Source organism: Gekko japonicus, unplaced genomic scaffold (assembly GCF_001447785.1).
Source record: "Gekko japonicus isolate JY-2015 unplaced genomic scaffold, Gekko_japonicus_V1.1 scaffold1094, whole genome shotgun sequence".
Taxonomy (NCBI): domain Eukaryota; kingdom Metazoa; phylum Chordata; class Lepidosauria; order Squamata; family Gekkonidae; genus Gekko; species Gekko japonicus.
This window is the reverse complement of record NW_015160871.1, coordinates 184,330-202,533: the sequence shown is the minus strand read 5'-3', so window position 1 is coordinate 202,533 and position 18,204 is coordinate 184,330. Positions and strand designations below refer to the sequence as shown.

Sequence of the window (18,204 nt, the reverse complement as noted above, 5' to 3'; positions counted from 1 at the left end):
AGCTGTTTTCCTGTGCATCCGCCAGGTGTTGTGGTAACCATGACACTTGGGGGGGGCTGTCTCCCCCTTCCTCCCCCTCCCAGGCCCCTATGTGTCCCCCTCCAAACTGAGACAGGAACATCCTTCTGTTTTTGCCTCTCTGTGCGGCCAGCTGGCTGAGAAGAGAGATTCCCCGTAGCTGCTGAGGGGAGGCAGAGCTGCTGCTCCCGGTGGCCAGCCGGATTGGAAAGAGCCCTGAGACGCCAGCCTGCCACAGCACTGCTAAGGGAAGTGAGGATCCTGGAGCTGGGTGTGAGGGAAGGGCTCCCCCTCTCCCCTCATTCTGAGGAGAAACTGCAATCAGGAGCTTTGGACAGAAGCCTGCTTCTGCCTCATGGAGAGGGGAAGATCTGAATCTCCACAAAGTCTGTGGGCTTAGACAAGCCACTGCACAACTCTCCTGTCTCGGTGGGAACTCCAGCTCCCTTCCTGCAGACTGCTCTCGCCCTCAGAATGGTTGCTTCCCTTGTGCTGCTGCTGCTGCTGTTTGCCAGGCGTTGCTCACCCTTCAGCTGCAGGCAAAGAGGAGGAAAGTGTGCTTCATTTTTCGTCTTCTGATCCTGCAACTGGAGTGGGCAGTTTTGAAGAAAGGAAAGTCTACAGCCAGCGGTGGCGACAGCAGCCTGAATCTCCCAGGAGTGCCGGGGACTGACTGCCAGGCAAGTGGACTTCTGTCTGAGCCAGGCAGAAACCCTTTTCTGGGCTAGAAACCTCAGCAGAGATCCTGAGGCTACAGCAAAGAGAGGTCGAGGAGCAGGTCTGGTTCCAGTCCATCTGCTGAGCCATCCTCCTCCCGAGGAGAACCTGAGGCCCACCTGCACCATGGAGAGTGAGGAAGGTAAGGGCTTCCACTGCTTTGTGCTTTTTACAGCCATTCAGTTGGCTTCAGAGCTGATTCTCCCCCCACCCCCCACAAGTCTTGTTAAACAGCAAATAGTGCGTTCAGCTCCACGGACTTTGGATGTGTTGCATGAGACTGAGCGGGTAACAAAAGGAAATGTGTGTGAGTGTGTTTCCTTTTACATGTGGGAAAGATGCTTTATATCAGAGGCAGAACAGCTGCTGCAAAGAAAGACCCCCACTTTCCATCTGGGGTCCCACAACCATTGCACCCAAATACTTTGCACCATTTTTTAAAATCAAAACCACTAAACTGTCCAACGGAGACAGCCTGGTTGTAGTTTTAACCCTTCTGGTGGTTTTCTATTAATTAAAAATCTCCTGGGTTTTGAGGTTTCTCTTTGGGGATTTTCTAAACAGCCTTTTTGCCAGAAATGGAAGCTACTGTTTCAGTGCTTGCGGTGGAGCAGATGCTGTGGGTGCATTTTAGTCCACGCTGAACTGGGCACAGCTGGCAGGGACTGGTGAAGGTAGTGCATCCCACATGGCTGGTTGGCAGTGGTCAGCCCAGAGAGATCTGGAGAGAAAAAGTTCCTTCCCATCCAAAAGACACTTCCTGTGTCCTTGGGCTGCATGCTGGAACATCAGACCAGGAATGTGGGCTTCTGTGCTCTGTGTGAGCCCTCAGCAGAGACATTGCAGATGTTTGTTTTTTAAAATGGGATTAATGTTCATACGTAATTTGCTCGCAAAGCCGATTTTGTGCATTGGTAGCATTCAACATCGTGGCTTGCTGTGTTAACCACTGCTTATGTGCACACACAATTTACTGGCTTGCTCAGTTTACATTTGCTGAATGATCAAGGATAGCATGATAGGGAGAGACAGCAGCTTCTGCTTTGCATGCAGAAGGCCCCAGATTCAGTCCCCGGCAATCCCAGTTAAAAGGATCCAATGGAAGGTGATGTTTAAGACCTCCCCCCGAAACCGTGCAGAGCTGTTGCCAGCCCAGAGTAGACAGTACTGACCTTGATAGGCCGGTGATCTGACTCCGGATAAGGTAGTGTCATGCATTCCCATTTAAAATCAATGGCATTAGAATTATGTGCTGCTTTTGCATCTGTGCATTTACTGCACTGGCACACACTCTGAACTGACAGGCTAAAATGACATTTATCACATGACAACCTAAGAGCATTGCGCTGACCTGGATAGCCCAGGATAGCCCAGTCTCATCAGTTCTCGAAAACTAGGCAGGGTCGGCTCTGGCTAGTATTTAGATGGGAGACCTCCAAGGAATACCAGGGTCATGATGCAGAGGCAGGCAACAGCAAACCACCTCTGAAACATCTCTTGCCTTGAAATACATAGGGGGTTGTCACAAGTCAGCTGTGACTTGACGGCAACCCCCCAAAAAAAATATGCGTAAGAACATACTTGGCTTTGGAAGTCAGTTGGAAAGACAAAATGGGTGAGGCTGGATCACTAGAGAGACAAATCATGTGCCTCCCCCCCCATCCTCAACCAAGCAAGCCATCTCTTACATATCCCCCCGCCCCCCCCGCCATTGGGTATATTTGATGAACTAGCAGATGAGGGGGAAGCCATGCCAAATTATCTGCAATGTGGACATAACAAACAGCCAGAGTCTTTGCAATTTTAAAATTATTTTTTTAGCATCTAACAAAGCTGGTTGATAAGGCACAAAGATAGGGAAAGCTGTGTAAGATTATGCAGGTACAGAGCACTTTTGATACAAAATCTCAACGCTTGGGAAGGGATTAGACATTTTATTTCTCCAGGTTCGAGAATCCTTCTCATAAACCATGTTGGGAACAGAGCAGTGTCTGAGCGCCCTGACCCTTGGTGGGAATGGGGAGGGGAGAGCCAGCTACAAAACATAAAGAGTCCCAAAGAACAATCTCTCCTGTTCATTAGAGTTTTGACATAACATTACAGGATTTTTTTTTTAAGTACTCGGATTTGGCAATCCATTTTCATCAGACCTGGGAAATCACATGGTTACAGCCCTTGCTAGACTGTACCATCTCAGGATGCAAGAGGGGATACTCACATGTGAGTTGGGTGGGTGAGAGAAGCCTCTAGGTGTCTTCTTAGGAGCATCAGAAGAGCCCTGCTGGATCCTACCAAAGGTCTGCCTAGGCCAGCCTCGTTTCCCATTGTGGACAGCCACTTGCCCTTGGGAAGCTCACAAGCAGCCACCCCGCTCTTAACTGCCCAAGAGCTGGTATTGCCTCTGGACGCAGAAGCTCTACCCTGGTTGATAGACCCAGATCTTGCTCCAGTACAAGAGAATGGCCATAATTCATTGATACGGGAGAAATTAAATAGGTCATTGTTGTGTATGCTGGCCGCCACCGGGGGCCAGCGTACAACCAGAGCTTGACTCTGGAATAACAATAGGGACTAGGCTCCTAGTCCCTCCACTGGGGAGCCAATGGGAACCGTGGCGGGAAATTCAAACCCACCAATGGTGACCAGGGGTGTGTCCCCAGGCATGTATATAGTTGCCCCCCCGGGCCGTTGTCCCCCGTTCTTATTGTGTACCTAATAAAGTGTGCTATGCACTACGTCCTTGTCTGTCGTCTATCCGTGCGGCTACCCACTACCTTAACAGTGGCGACGAAGGTGGGATCCAGCCGCATTTGAGCCGGGCCGTCGCGGGGGACCGAGAGAACGCGAAGCAGCAGCGATCCGATAAACGATCCAGCCGGCAAGGCCGCTTCTCTCCCAACCGCTCCGACACGCACGATGGCAACCGCTCCAGGGCTAGGGCTGCTTCTGCCCTTTGACATAGCCCGACCGCGAGACTGGCCAGCCTGGGTCAGAGGCGTCAAGTCCGCGCTGGAATTCTTCGATGTCACCGACGAAGGCAAGAAGAGGGGAGGCGACTGCACCTTCGAGCAGATCGTCACCGCGGTGCAAAATCATTTCGCACCCAAGCCCACAGAGCTGACCTGCAGGGTAACCTTTTACACCCGCAATCAACAGGGCAGAGAGACCGCCGCAGAGTTCCTTGCGGAGCTGCGCCATCTCGCCACCGACTGCAACTTCAGGGCCAATTTGGACGATGCCCTCCGTGATCACTTCGTCGTGGGCTTGCGGGAAGAGAAGCTCAGGAGGAGGATCATGGAGAAGGAGAAGGTAGACCTAAAAGAGGCCCTTGCCACAGCCGTCGCGTGGGAGCGGTCGCACGCGGCTCCGGCCGTGGCCCACCAGGTCGAGCCAGAAGGCCCTGAGGAGCAGGACGTCCACGGGCCTACGGAGGGCCCCGGCAGCGCATGCAAGCACAGCAGCGCACCCTAACACCGCACCGCACCCAAGCACCGCACCCGAGGACCGGCTGCCAGCATCCCAGCACTTCCGCGTGTGCCAGCTGCGGGGACCCGCACGACAGGAAGACCTGCAGGTTCCGCAACGCCGCTTGCCACAACTGCAGTCGCACCGGCCACATCGCGAAGGCCTGCCACGCCAAAGCAACCGGACGACCCCAGACAGCACGTCCCAGAGTGGAGACCCACTTCGAAGAAGACACCGGCGCTGAGGACCTCTACCTTCTCACCCATTCAGCAGAAAAGGTATTGAGACTCCCCGGCAAATCCCCGGCCCCCAAGTTCATGGCCACTGTAAAAATAGAGGGGTCCCCTTGTGAGATGGAGGTGGATTCGGGCTCCGCTGCTTCGATAATTTCCGCGGCGACGCTTAAGCGCCTGTGCCCTAAGGGGGGGACCCCGACTGCGGCCAGCCCTGGTGACGCTCATTGACTTTCAGCAGAACCAGGTGCCAATCAAGGGGGTCGGAACGTTCAGAGTGCAGTTCAAGAACTTCAAAAGGAACCTGGACTTAATAGTGGTCGAGGGCGACCTCGTCAGTCTACTGGGGCGGGCCTGGTTCGAACCCCCTGGCTATCACAGTAGAAGGGGTACAGGCGTGCACGGCCCACGACGTCAAGGGAATATGCAACGAATTTCTCGCCGTCTTTGGCGATTCTCTGGGGGGGGGCCCGGTGTCCTTGCGCTTAGACCGGTGTCCTTGCGCTTAGACCCCTCGGTGGCCCCCATAAGGATGCGTGCCAGGACGGTCCTATTATCAGTAAAGCCAAAGATAGATGCGGAACTTGACCGCCTTGTGGCACAAGGCATCCTAGAGCCCATCTCCCACGCGGAGTGGGAGACGCCCATTGTAGTGGTGAATAAGCCGAATGGGGCAGTCAACATCTGCACGGACTATAAATTCACCATGAACAAGGCGCTACAGGACCACGCATACCCGGTACCTGTAGTTAGCCACGTTCTGGCCACCTTGGGCGGAGCAAAGATCTTTGGTAAACTGGATCTAGCCCAAGCGTACCAGCAATTGCCAGTGGATGAGGCAACTGCAGAGGCGCAGACAATTGTGACCCACCGGGGGGGCATTCCGTGTGAAGAGACTGAGTTTCGGGGTGAGCGTGGCGCCTGGGTTGTTCCAACAATTAATGGACTCTCTCTTTAAAGGGATACCCGGCATCACCCCCTTCTTCGACGATGTGTTGCCCCCCGCTCCCCCCGCCGATTTTGCCGCACGCCTCCGCGCCGTGCTCAGCCGTTTCCAGGACGCTGGGCTGAAAGTTAAGCTGGACAAGTGCCACTTGGGAGTGCTGTCCGTGGATTTTCTGGGATTCACGGTAGATGTGGAGGGCCTACACCCAACCCGCGAGAAGGTGAAGACGATCGTGGAAGCACCGCCGCCCAAGTCCAAGGCGGAGCTGCAGGCCTTCCTGGGCATCCTGAACTTTTATCACGCCTTCCTCCCCCACAAGGCGGCGGTAGCAGAGCCCCTCCACAGACTGCTGGACAAACAGGCCCCTTAGGCGTGGGGGCCCCGGCAGGCCGCCGCGTTCCGGAATGTTAAGGAACTTTTGATCTCCAACGCGGTCCTGGCCCACTTCGACGAGCCGCTGCCGGTGGTCCTGGCCTGCAACGCCTCACCCTACGGCGTCGGGGCTGTGCTGGCCCATCGTCTGCCTGACGGCCGCGAAGTCCCGGTCGCATATTACTCACGCACTCTATCTGCGGCAGAGCGAAACTACGCCCAGATAGATCGCGAGGGACTTGCAATCGTGGCAGGGGTCAAGAAGTTTCACGACTTCGTCTACGGCCGGCCCTTCATGATCGCCACAGACCACTGCGCACTCCTCGGCCTGTTCGCCCTCGACCGGAGAATGCCGCAGGTCCTCTCCCCGCACGTCCTGAAATGGACCATTTTCCTGGCGGGCTACGACTACCGCATTGAGCACCGTCCCGGAAAAGCCATGGGCCACGCCGATGCCCTCAGTCGCCTGCCCCTGCCGGACGTCGTGGAGGACCCAGCCCCAGTACACCGAATCCTCCAGGTGGAGGACCTCCTGGACGCGGCACTCCAGGTGACTGACATTGCCCGCCACTCGGCCCGGGACCCCATCCTATCCCGGGTGCTGGGCTGTGTGGTGAGGGGGTGGCCTACCAAGGTAGCAGAGCCAGAATTCACAGCATTCACGGCTCACAGAGAAGAGCTGTCGGCGCACAAAGGCTGTGAGGAGACCGAGTCGTGGTCCCCAGCGCCCTGCGGAAAAAGGTACTGATAGCCCTGCACGAGGCACACCCAGGTATCGTGCGGATGAAGGGCCTCGCCAGGAGCTACGTCTGGTGGCCGGGCATCGACGCAGAGGTGGAGGCATGGGTGAAACAGTGCCCTACCTGCCAAGAGGTGAGACCCAGCCCACCGGAGGCACCTTCCTAGTTGTGGGAATCCACCCACACCCCGTGGTCCCGGCTCCACATAGACTTCGCCGGACCATTCCAGGGACTGTTGTTTCTTGTAACGGTGGATTCCTACACCAATTGGCTGGAGGTCAGCCCCGTCCCCACAACGTCCACTAAGGCAACCATCCGCGCCCTCCGACAGCTGTTCGCCACCCACGGTCTGCCAGACACCATTGTCTCGGACAACGGGACAGCGTTCACATCGGAGGAGTTTCTCCGCGGCAACCTGATCCGCCACATCAGGTCAGCGCCTTTCCACCAAGCCGAAAGAATGGTGAGGACAACGAAGGAAGCGCTGAGCCGCCTGACGGAGGGAGACTGGGAGCGGCGAATTGCACAGTTCCTCCTGGCGCAGCACATCATGCCCAACTCGGTAAGCGGCCGCTGCCCATCGGAGCTCCTCTTGGGCAGGAGACCTCGGACTCTGCTGGACCGCCTGCACCCAGATCGGGCTCCAGAGGAGAGGAGCTTCACCGAGCAGCGGGAGGCTCCCTGAGGTTTTTTCCCGGAAGACACGGTCTATGCCAAGAATTTTGGCAGGGGCCCCACATGGCTGGCCGGCCGTGTCATCCGTCCGCTGGGAACCCGAATGTATGAGGTGTCGACCGAGTGCGGGCAAGTACTACGGAGGTACGTCGATCAGCTCCGGCGGCTCATGCTCCCGGAACACAGAAGGCCCGGAACACAGAAGGCCCGGAACCACAGCCGGCGCTCGAGAAGGACGCACAGCCACCCCTAGCGCCGGTCTCTACCCCGGGAGAACAGCCGATCTTGACACCAAGTCCACCAGCGGTCACGGACGAGGCCCCAGAAGCAGGAGTTGCAGAGCCAGAGGGGCTTCCACAGGCAACACACCCCGATGCAGATAACGGGGCCTCCGAGGTCCCAGTACCAACCCCCCGACGGTCCACTAGAGAGCGCCGGTCCCCGTCTTATTTGAAGGACTACGTCACCTAGGGTGGGTCTGAACTATGGGGGGAGGGATGTTGTGTATGCTGGCCGCCACCAGGGGCCAGCGTACAACCAGATCTTGACTCTGGAATAACAATAGGGACTAGGCTCCTAGTCCCTCCACTGGGGAGCCAATGGGAACCGTGGCGGGAAATTCAAACCCACCAATGGTGACCAGGGGTGTGTCCCCAGGCATGTATATAGTTGCCCCCCCCAGGCCATTGTCCCCGTTCTTATTGTGTACCTAATAAAGCGTGCTATGCACTACGTCCTTGTCTGTCGTTTATCCGTGCGGCTACCCACTACTTAACAGTCACGTAGGGATGCAATTGGGAAGGTGCCAGATCTGATCCCATCCTGAAAAGTACGCAGATGGAGAATGATTTCAGCAAAGCGTACTTTATTCAGTCAGAAAACAGACAGCTTTGGCCGGCTCACAGGCCGGCTTATATTCCCCAAGAAACTGCCACCCAAAACACACACACCCACTTCCCAATAGATTATTTACAGCGACTGAGAGTCCCATTGGCTTCTCAGCCAGGAACCTAGCCCCCTGATAGGAGCGGGCTAGGATCCGCATAGTCCATTGTCTCTTGGAGCAAAGCTCTACGGTTGTCCCTGGACATGTCTGGACTTGTCGGGACTTGTCAGGACTTGATACACTACACATCCCTTGATACTGCATGGCCAAGCCTGTGCTGACTGGTGTGCGCGTACGTGTGTTTGTGTGTGAGAGAGAGAGATGCAATATGTCTCCGTCTACCATTCATCCCCTCTCTTGGGAGGAAAATGGCCCCTTTAATTCTCTTTTCTGGTGACCCACCCTGTTGCTTTCCACCCAACACATCCCCATTTCCTCTGTGTTCAGCATGAAGTCTCTTCCCAAGATGGGAACAGCCAGTCAGATGTACACAGGGAAGAGGCTGCAGGTTTGTCTTTGATCCAGCCCTTCCCTGCCCCAGGCTCTCCTCTCCTCCTCTCCTTTTCCTGAAGCCGCCGTATTATGCACTTCTTAGTCTCGCTGTGCCAATAGATTCGGATTCAAAGCAGCCTGTGTACACGTCAGCTGAACGCCCTAGCTGAAGTCTGACAATGAGCTCTTTCACTCTGGCCGAGCAAACACCCACGAAAAGCCAACTTTGTTTTTCAGAGTCCCGGGGCTAAATGTATACAGCTGGTAGCTGAGGAGAAAAAATGGTTTTGTTAACTTCTGCTATCAGGTAATATGATGAAGGCTTTGCTGCTAGAAGCGAGTGAACACTGAATCCATCTATGTCACATCCCCCCTTTTTAGAGGCTAGGCAAGAGTGTATTTTACTTGCATCAAAGATAGTTCATTTATTTGCTTCTTGGGTTTTCTGAGGGCTGTTCTGGATAAAATAACTTGTAATTTAAATTTAGGGCTGCATTTATGCTAAGCCAAATGTAGCACTGCTAGCTTGGGTTGCCCGGCACTCCCTGGTCACCAGTGGGAGGATGGGGGAGGGATAGGATTGTCAGCTCCAGATTGGGAAACTCCTGAAGATTGGGGTGTGGAGCCAGGGGAGGACAGGGGGACCTCCGTGGGGTGCAGTGCCAAAGCATCCCCTTTCTCCAGGGGAACTATCTCTGTAGTCTGGAGGTGAGCTATAATTCCAGAGGTCACCTGGAGGCCAGCATCCCTACCTGGGTCACATATAATGGGAGAAGGGAATCGCTGGAGGAGGGCAGACAGGGAATTTTGTTCTTTTATCATTGTCAGCTCCTTGAGTATATGTTGGGGGGGGGAGAAAGTCCATTGTAGGGTTGGCTCAAGGGAGACCAGAAGTGTCTCCAAGTCAGCTGCACCCCAGAACGTCTTTGGCTGTCCCTGAGGATGCTGGAACATACCTTCCATGTGCAAGGGCCAAAATGAAACCCAGACTCAGGCCCTGCTGCTTTTGATACCATGTACTGCCCCAGGCAACCGCTTCCACTGCCTGCTGGCTCCAGCTGCCCCAAGCGTGTGGTCTGCAAGGAACCACCAAGAAACATTGAACAACCAGAGGTTCTGAGATGTGAGATGTAGCAACAGGTAGCCTCAGCTGGGGGGGGGGGAGAGGTCTGCAACTTTTTTGGTTCTGGTTTTAAAGATGATCCAATGTGAGTCTCAGCTTACTCGTGTGGTACAAAAGCCAGGGTCCTTGGGCTCCAAAAACTTAAATAAAAAAGTAACCATTGAAATACTCAAAATCTGGCACAGTTGCATACATTGATCGTGGCTGTCATCACCCTGCGGATGCTTGTTGCCGTTATGCCACTACATTCCACCCTGGACCCAAAACTGCAAAACCTTATCAGGAAATCAGTTTTCCCTTGTGACTTAATATTATGGTCTGAGTGATGGGGAAATACAATATCTCTACAAGTGAAAAATGCCTGGATTCCTGAAGAGCAGCTGAAGAACTGTGCAATTTTTGTATTCAAAAGAATCAAGGAAGATCCTTACGGCTGGTCTGCCCTGCAGCATTGCTGCACATTCAACCAGATATTGTGGGAATGTCACACTCCTCTCTCTCTCCGGGCATCAATAGGCCAGCTGGTGGGAATCAGGGCAGCTTTCAAGTCAGTATACAGGGAGCTGGACCTTTTGATGTTATCATTATTATTTAATATATGGCAGAGTTATACACAGGAAGCATATAATAATATAAAATACGTAACCAAGTTGATACAATGGGAATGCAGACCGATTGGGTAATCTCTCTAAATACATTTCCTGCGGGAGTGCACAGGAGTGTCATTTCCTGCGGGAGTGCACAGGAGTGGAGCTCCGGCAGTAAGGAGCCCAGGGGGCGGGCACATGCAACAAGCCCTGCCCCCTGTTCCCAGCAGCCCTCATTCAGGCTATGAGGAGCAAGAAGCAGCCAGGTAAGTTGCAGAGCCTTCCCACACCTGCCTTCAGGTACAAGCATTCCCTCCTCTGTGAGGGGAGATCTGCGCGTTCCCGTCCCCCCCCCCAGCTAGCAATCCAAAACAGTCCAGTGGCACCTTTAAGACCAAGTTTTATTCAGGTACAAACTCTCCCTTCTCTGGTAGGGCAGATCTGCATATCCCACCCCCAATAGCTAGCAATCCAAAACAGTCCAGTGGAGTCTGAGCAGTGGATGTTGCCTTCTGACACACTTCTGGTGATGTCAGGGGGGGTGGCATATGCAAACAAGTTATGCTAATAAGTTATGCTAATGACCTCCTGCACCTCTTTTTCTACGAGATGACCCCTGCTAATATCTACATTTTCAATCCACTCAGTTGCAGCTGGGGAGATTTCAGAGAGCCATGATATATGTTTGGGAGGGGGTTGAGTTTAATGATTTTATAATATATGTTTTAAATAGTTTTATGTTTTAATAACATGTTTTAAATGTATGTTTTAAACAGTTAGCCACCTTGGCGGCCCTTGTAAAGGCAGAAAGGTAGGATATAAATTTTGTAAATAACATAAAATAAACTTCATCTGCCCATTTCTGCCCACTAAGCCTCTGTTAAAGGGACAGGGCTTTTCTTTCCTGGCCAGTCAGGAGCCTTAGGTGGAGAAGAGGGAAGTGTTTGGACCAGACTGTGCAGGGAGTGAGATGAGAGACAAAGCAAGGGAGAGCTGGTGCAGGGGGAGGGGTCTCTGATACTACCTGGACAAAAAGCAGCCTCACTTCCGCACCCTGATTGCTCAGGGGGTGGGGCCACAGCTCAGTGTTCTAGCGTCTGCTTGGCATGCGGGGGCTCCCAGGTTCCATCGCTAGCATCTCCAGATAAGAGGACCAGGTAGTAAGTGATATAAAAAAATACTGTGATATCTCAAACGCAATACAAGTTGATCTTTCTTCTCTTTCTTCCCCTATCTTAGATGACACTCTCTCCCCTTCTAAAAGCAGCCCTAAGAATGACAGCCACAGCCCACTCTACAAGGAGAACTATACGTTCTCTGCCTACTACCAGCATTCTTCCCCAGTGGCCGCCATGTTCATTATTGCCTACGTCTTCATCTTCTTCATATGCATGGTGGGCAACATGCTGGTGTGTTTCATTGTGCTGAAGAACCGGCAGATGCGAACTGTCACTAACATCTTCATCCTCAACCTGGCTATCAGTGATGTCTTGGTGGGGATCTTCTGCATGCCGACCACCCTTGTGGACAACCTCATTACAGGTGAGTGAAGGAGCAGGCAGATACAAAGTGCAAAACAGGAAAGCAAAATTACTTGCTAAGAAGAGTCCCAAGTGTAATTAGGACTATGACATCAACTGATCTACAAGTGATTAACACCATAATCTCTGTGCCCACCAGACAAGCAGGTGTGAAATGAAGCCACACCCTATTAGGGTTCCATCTGGGCCTGGAAGGCCTGAAGTGGTGTTTCAATAACAGCTCATCTTTTGGGTAAAGGCCATGCTGTCCTCAGGCTGCTCCCTTGACTTTCTTCTCTCCAGACCTGTGTCCCTGTTTGCCATTCCAAATATTTGCCTGCTCACCTGCCTGCCACGTTTGTACATCTGCCTTGTTTTGGCTCTACCAGGCTTGCCAGATCTGGTATTTGGTGAACAACAAACGCACAGCAAAGGCAGTGCAAATACTTGACATGATGCAGCTCAGTCAGGATAGTCAGGGTGTCACTGGGAAAAGCAGGACACTCACAGGATCTCTGGACAATTTGACTCTGAAGAGGGGAAAAAACCCTCTTTGTGATCCCAAATATGGGGTTAAGTCAGACTTAACCCCATATTAAAGTGACCACTGAACATCTAGTAAGGCTTGCCAAAGGCAGTCTAAAATGGTGTATATTCATGCAATATCCTGCATCTAATTTTGGCAGCATCAGACACCTCAGAAGGAGCAGAGGGAAACCCAAGAACATAGCGTGGGTGTAAAGTGCTGTCGAGTCGCAACTGACTTATGGTGACCCCATAGGAGTCACAAGGCCAGTGATTAAGCAGAGGTGGTTTGCCATTGACTCTTCTCCTCAAGGTCTTCCTTGGTCGTCTCCCATCCAAGTACTGACTCAGCTTAGCTTCCAAGATCTGATGAGATTGGGCTATACTATACTATACCATTCCACATCCTCCAAGAACATTGAGAGGGAAAAAAAGTCCTTCCCAACACAGTTGAGTTGCTGAACTCACAGCTGATGGATTGATGGGTGCAGAAACTCCAATTAAAACCTCTATAGATATCCCTGCTATAGGCAGGATGCACAAGATCCATGAAGGAGGAGATGGAGTGTCAGGTAGCCCGCCATGGTGTTTTTTCCCTGACTCTGGAATGTGTAATGCTCTGCAGCTATTTCTCGCTTCTGCCTCTCTTATCTACCCATTGGCCTTGAACACTTATCACTCTGGTGCGAAGCCTCTGCTGTCTCCCACTCACCTATGAACCGTTAACCAGTTCCCTGCACTCCACATTAATTGCTTATTGGCTCCTAGGTGTCAGGGGGTGTTGTATGAACCCACTATAATTATTATGGCCATTTTGTATGCTTCATTCCTGACTCAAAGAGTTTAAGATGACTTCACCTTGCTCTGATCAATAAAGCTGAACCTGTTTAAGGACCTGCTGTTGATGCTGAGTGGAGATGACATGGAGAAACAGAGGAAATCAACTGTTTTTCCTGTTTACCCCCAATATTTGCCACGCCAGAACAGTTCCAAGAGGGTTGTAGGCAGATTTAACCATCTTCCTTCTGCTTGCAAAGTTAGAAAGACATTCAGAGAATGCATATCAGATACCTCAGTCCTGAATTCTAAGCATGCTTTAGGAAAAATGCTTTAGGTACTGCGTGGAGCTGTGGCCACTAAGGATACCATCCTGATGACGTCATCTGTTCCCTTGTTAGTTGTTGTGGAGAGCACTTATGTTGTACTGAATATTTTTAAAATTCAGTTTTAATGTTTTATGTATTGGGCATTGGCCCCATCTGTACGCCGCCCTGAGCCCATTCACGGGGAGGGCAGGTTATAAATTTAAATACATAAAATAAAAATTAAGGTACCCAGTGTTCCTCTTCAGGTGATGTCCCTCTTGTTGGTCAGTGGTGTGAAGGAACAGCATCTAAGGCCTTGGTATTTTTAATGTTCAGATGAGAGAAAAGTGAACTCCAGCAAATCTTTCTGGCAGTGCACTCACACTGAGCTGATGTCTCTTCCTCCCACATTATAGCTGGGCTCTAAGTGTGACCAAACTCCAACATCTACAGAACAGACACATCTAGGTTCCTAACAAGGCTGCTCTCACTCAGTTCTTTACAGCGTAACCTTCCTTTTCTCCACACGGTTTCCTGCCATTTTTAAACAGTGATTACCTCAGCTGTATTGTATTGCTTTTTGGTTAGTGTGTGCTAAACAAAAGCTTGAGTTGTTTCAGCATCAGTTTATGGCCTGAATGTTCAGACTGCTTCAGACAGCGATACTTTTCCGTGGAGCCCATCCGTAGGTCATGAGATCCTGAGTCTGAGTTGAGGCCTGGGGAAAGAGGATGGCCAAACAATATCAGAGACCATCTGGCATGTTAAGCTGTAATGACTGAGGCTGAAGAAGATCCTATCAGGGTGTGATAATTTGTGTGTGTGTGTGTAAGTGCTATTAAGTCGCTTTTGATTTAATGGTGACCCTATGGATTAATGATCTCCAAAACATCCTTGCTCAGGTCTTGCAAACTGAGGGTCTTGATTGAGTCAATCCATCTCATGCTGGGTCTTGCTCTTTTCCTGCTGCCTTTCACTTTTCCTAGCATTATTGGCTTTTCCAGTGGCTTCTCATAAAGTGGCCAAAGTACAATAGCCTTGGTTTAATCATTTTAGCTTCTAGAGAGAGTTCAAGCTTGGTTTATTCTAGAGATAATTCATAGCGTCAAGAAAAATGAGTGAGCAGAGGCTTGTAGGCAGGAATTCCATGTTTTAGTTTGGGATCTATGGTGCCATTTTAATGTTTTGTCTCAAATGACGTTATGGAGGATTTCCACGTGAAAGTGACAGACTATGTTGTATGATCAACTGATGTTACAGTTTAGATGTATCTTGCACAAACTGAATCTGTTATTTTCTGGCCTCTGTCTACCAATTATGGTAAAAACCCTGCAGAGGGCAATACCTGAACTGTAAATCTCAGTATTCTGGATTCTAAGATTAACAGTGAATATTCAGCAAGCAGTGAACAGTCCAAACAGGATGCTGCAAATTCAGATTTCACAAGCATTAGCATCCTTGTCACAGTGGAAGAGGGGGTGGGAAATGACAGAAAATTGAAAGAGCGTGACTAATTCCTGTCACTGCTGTCTCTATAAACAGTCCTTTCAGATTAGGATTTGGGCATAGTGGCACATCAGAGTTTGTCTATTGTTGGTATTTTCAGTGTATAGCAGGCTCCCCCCTCCCTTTGTTTCACAAACAGGCACGTTCATTTCAATGGACAGCATCTGTTTGGAAACCCTAACTGGAAAGAGGGGTGGTCATGTTCATTTGCTTTAGCAAAAATAATAGCTGGAGCATCGGCCCCTTCCACTTTCTGCATTGAACAAACAGGCCAGTCCCGCCGACAAAGAATTAGTGGACATGTCTGACATCACAAATCACAACATTCAAAAACCAGTGGGGGGACATTTTAACCTTCCAGGACATTCAGTTGCTGACCTAAAAGTAGCAGTTCTCTTACAAAGGAATTTCAAAGGGAGATTAGAAAGTGAGACTGCTGAATTGCAACTGATAATGACGCTCAAGACAATACATCCTCCTGGACTAAATCAAAACCTAGGTTTCCTGTCTCATTACCAATGCTGATTTTTCCACGCCTGCTACCTCACTGCATATCACATCTAATCCAATCACACCCTCTATTGTCATTTTCCTGCTAATGTCATTTGGCATCTGAAATAACTCCACTTTCCAGTAGACAGGATAGATGGACTCACGTTCAAGCTGTATCTGAAGGAGTAAGCAGTGTCTCACGAAAGCTCATAACCTGCCACAAATTTTGTTGGTCTTTAAGGTGCTACTGAGTTAGAACTTAAAGCTGCCAGACAATCTTCGGATCTCCTGGCTATACTACACACAATGCCACACGATAATAACAACAACCCTTCTCACCTGGAGCCACCTAGAGACACAGCCCCCAAGAGGGCTGGAGAGCAGCTTAGGCCATGGGGAAGGGAATGTGCAAGGCTCCTTAGCGAAACAACTTGAACTACCAAGCACAAACTCACTGGGTAACTACAAGGCAGATCTAGGTACAGCTAAGTAAAATAAAAGAACATGAAAGAGCATGTGTGTGTGTGTGTGAAGTCGCAGCTGAGTTATGGTGACCCCAGTGAGGGGGCTGTCAAGGCAAGTGAGAAGCAGAGGTGGCTGGCCTTCCTCTGCAGAGTCTTCATTGGTGGTCTCCCTTCCAAGTACCGACCCAGTTTAGCTTCCAAGATCTGATGAGACTGGGCTATACCATGCTGCCTTCCCACCTGAAAGGGTGGTTTCTGGCTAGTTAATTTATAATCCTTGAATATCTGGTCCAGCCTCGGAGGGAGGTTAGCTGCTGAATGCATAGTGCACCCCCCTGCCCCCGCTACAAGCAACGTTTATTCCCAGATCTTGCCCATCTGCCTTCAAACCCTCCTTGGAACCTCTGCAGCCTTTGCTGTAATGAGCTAACCATCCCAAATCCCTGTTGAATCTAAGTCTGGTTGTATCAGATTCTGCATATGAATCCCAGCTCAGGCTCTTTATCCCTGGAATCTCCCACTTTGAAATTCTTCTGACGAATTCCCACAGCCTTTAAGCTGGGAGGTAAAAATCCTTCCCCTACACACTCTGGTTTCTTTGTTTTCCACATCTAATTTGTTTATATTGAGTATCAGTGTGTCATTGAAAGATAAGTGCCAGACAGTGATTGATGGAAAACACTTGTCAATGTAAAAGCATAACAAGATTATTTCTCGAAAAGCTAAGTCATCATCCTTCACTTCACTGAGAGCGCTGTAAACTTAGCTCCATTTTTCTGCAGCAGGTTAGATAGATCATTAAAGCAGAAACCACATTTTTGGCCAGTAGAAGCACACAGTGTTAAGACACATCATTTTTATCCCATTTTGGAGTGTTCAAAGCTCTTCATATTCAAAAGTCGGTACAATAACCCTGTATGTAGGTCTCTCTTAAGGGCTGAGTCACACACTACAGAGGCCTCATGGTAGCCACAAGAACTTTTGATCAGAATTTCCTGCAGGGAACTAATTTCCAGGCACCGCAGGCTCCTTCCCTGACCTGAAAAGGCCCCAGGGTGCTACTGTTTTCCACACTGGGGTAACTCATGTAAAGCCATCAGAACAGGTATGTTTCCCCAGTGGGCAAACAGTGGCCCCTGGGGCCATTCCAGGTCAGGAAAATTGGTGCAGGGGACGAAGGCTTACACCCCTTCTTCTCATGTGCCAAGGCCCCAATCCAATTGGGCTTGGGTGCTCCAGGAAAGGAAGTTCCCAGTGACGAACTCCCAGAATATGTCTGTCAAAAGTCCACATGGGGGAACACATAATGTGTGAATCAGCCCGTACTCTCCCTTTATTGCTGGTGATGACATAGAAGTAAGTGAGGCTGAGAGGTGGTGGCTTTACTACCAATTTCACTGCCATCTCCCGAGTTTTTGGAAGACGAAAGATTTGCACCTGGGGACATCCTGGTTCACTGTCCCCTCTCCTGCAGCCTGGCCTTATGCGGAGGTATGCATTTGCATTTAAGTACCTGTATTTATCCCCCACAGGGATCACTGCCTTGTCGTAGCGAGGGGGCTTGCGTGGTTCGATGAGGTTGTGGGCTATGCCGTGGAGGGCCACCCAAGACGGACAGGCCACAGCAGAGAACTCAGACCAAGCGTGATCCCCTGGAGAAGGAAATGGCAACCCACTCCAGGAATTTTGCCAAGAAAACCCCATGGACAGTATCAAAAGGTATGACGCCGGAAGATGAGCCCCTCAGGTCAGAAGGTGTCCAATATGCTACTGGGAAAGAGCAGAGGGCAAGTACAAGTAACCCCAGTAAGAGTGAAGCGGCTGGGCCAAAGCCGAAAGGAAGCTCAGTTGTGGATGTGTCTGATGGTGAAAGGAAAGTCCGATGCTGCAAAGAACAATACTGCATAGGAACCTGGAATGTAAGATCTATGAATCAAAGGTAAGCTTGACGTGGTCAAAAATGAGATGGCAAGACTGAACATCGATATCTTAGGAATCAGTGAACGAAAGTGGACAGGAATGGGCAAATTTAACTCAGAAGACCATTATATCTACTACTGTGGCCAGGAATCCCATAGAAAAAACGGTGTGGCCTTTATAGTCAACAAGAGAGTGCAAAAGTCAGTCCTGGGATACAATCTCAAAAATGACAGAATGATTTCGGTCCGATTCCAAGGCAAACCATTCAGCATCACAGTAATTCAAGTCTATGCCCCAACCACTGATGCAGAAGAAGCTGAAGTGGACCGGTTCTATGAAGATCTACAACACCTCCTAGAACTAACACCAAAGAATGATGTCCTCCTCATCATAGGGGACTGGAATGCTAAAGTAGGAAGTCAAAAGGTAACCGGAATA

The 18,204-nt window shown here is 50.7% G+C and overlaps 1 protein-coding gene across 1 annotated transcript in view; it reads left to right on the top strand.

Annotated features, from left to right (window-relative positions):
* Nucleotides 1-11,525: 11,525 nt before the first annotated feature.
* NPFFR1 (neuropeptide FF receptor 1) overlaps nucleotides 11,526-18,204 on the top strand; it is a 54,359-nt gene continuing 47,680 nt past the window's right edge. Inside the window, exon 1 of the mRNA XM_015422370.1 lies at nucleotides 11,526-11,796. Coding sequence (XP_015277856.1) covers nucleotides 11,607-11,796 — 190 coding nt within the window. The 5' untranslated portion in view covers nucleotides 11,526-11,606. The remainder of the gene's footprint in view (nucleotides 11,797-18,204) is intronic.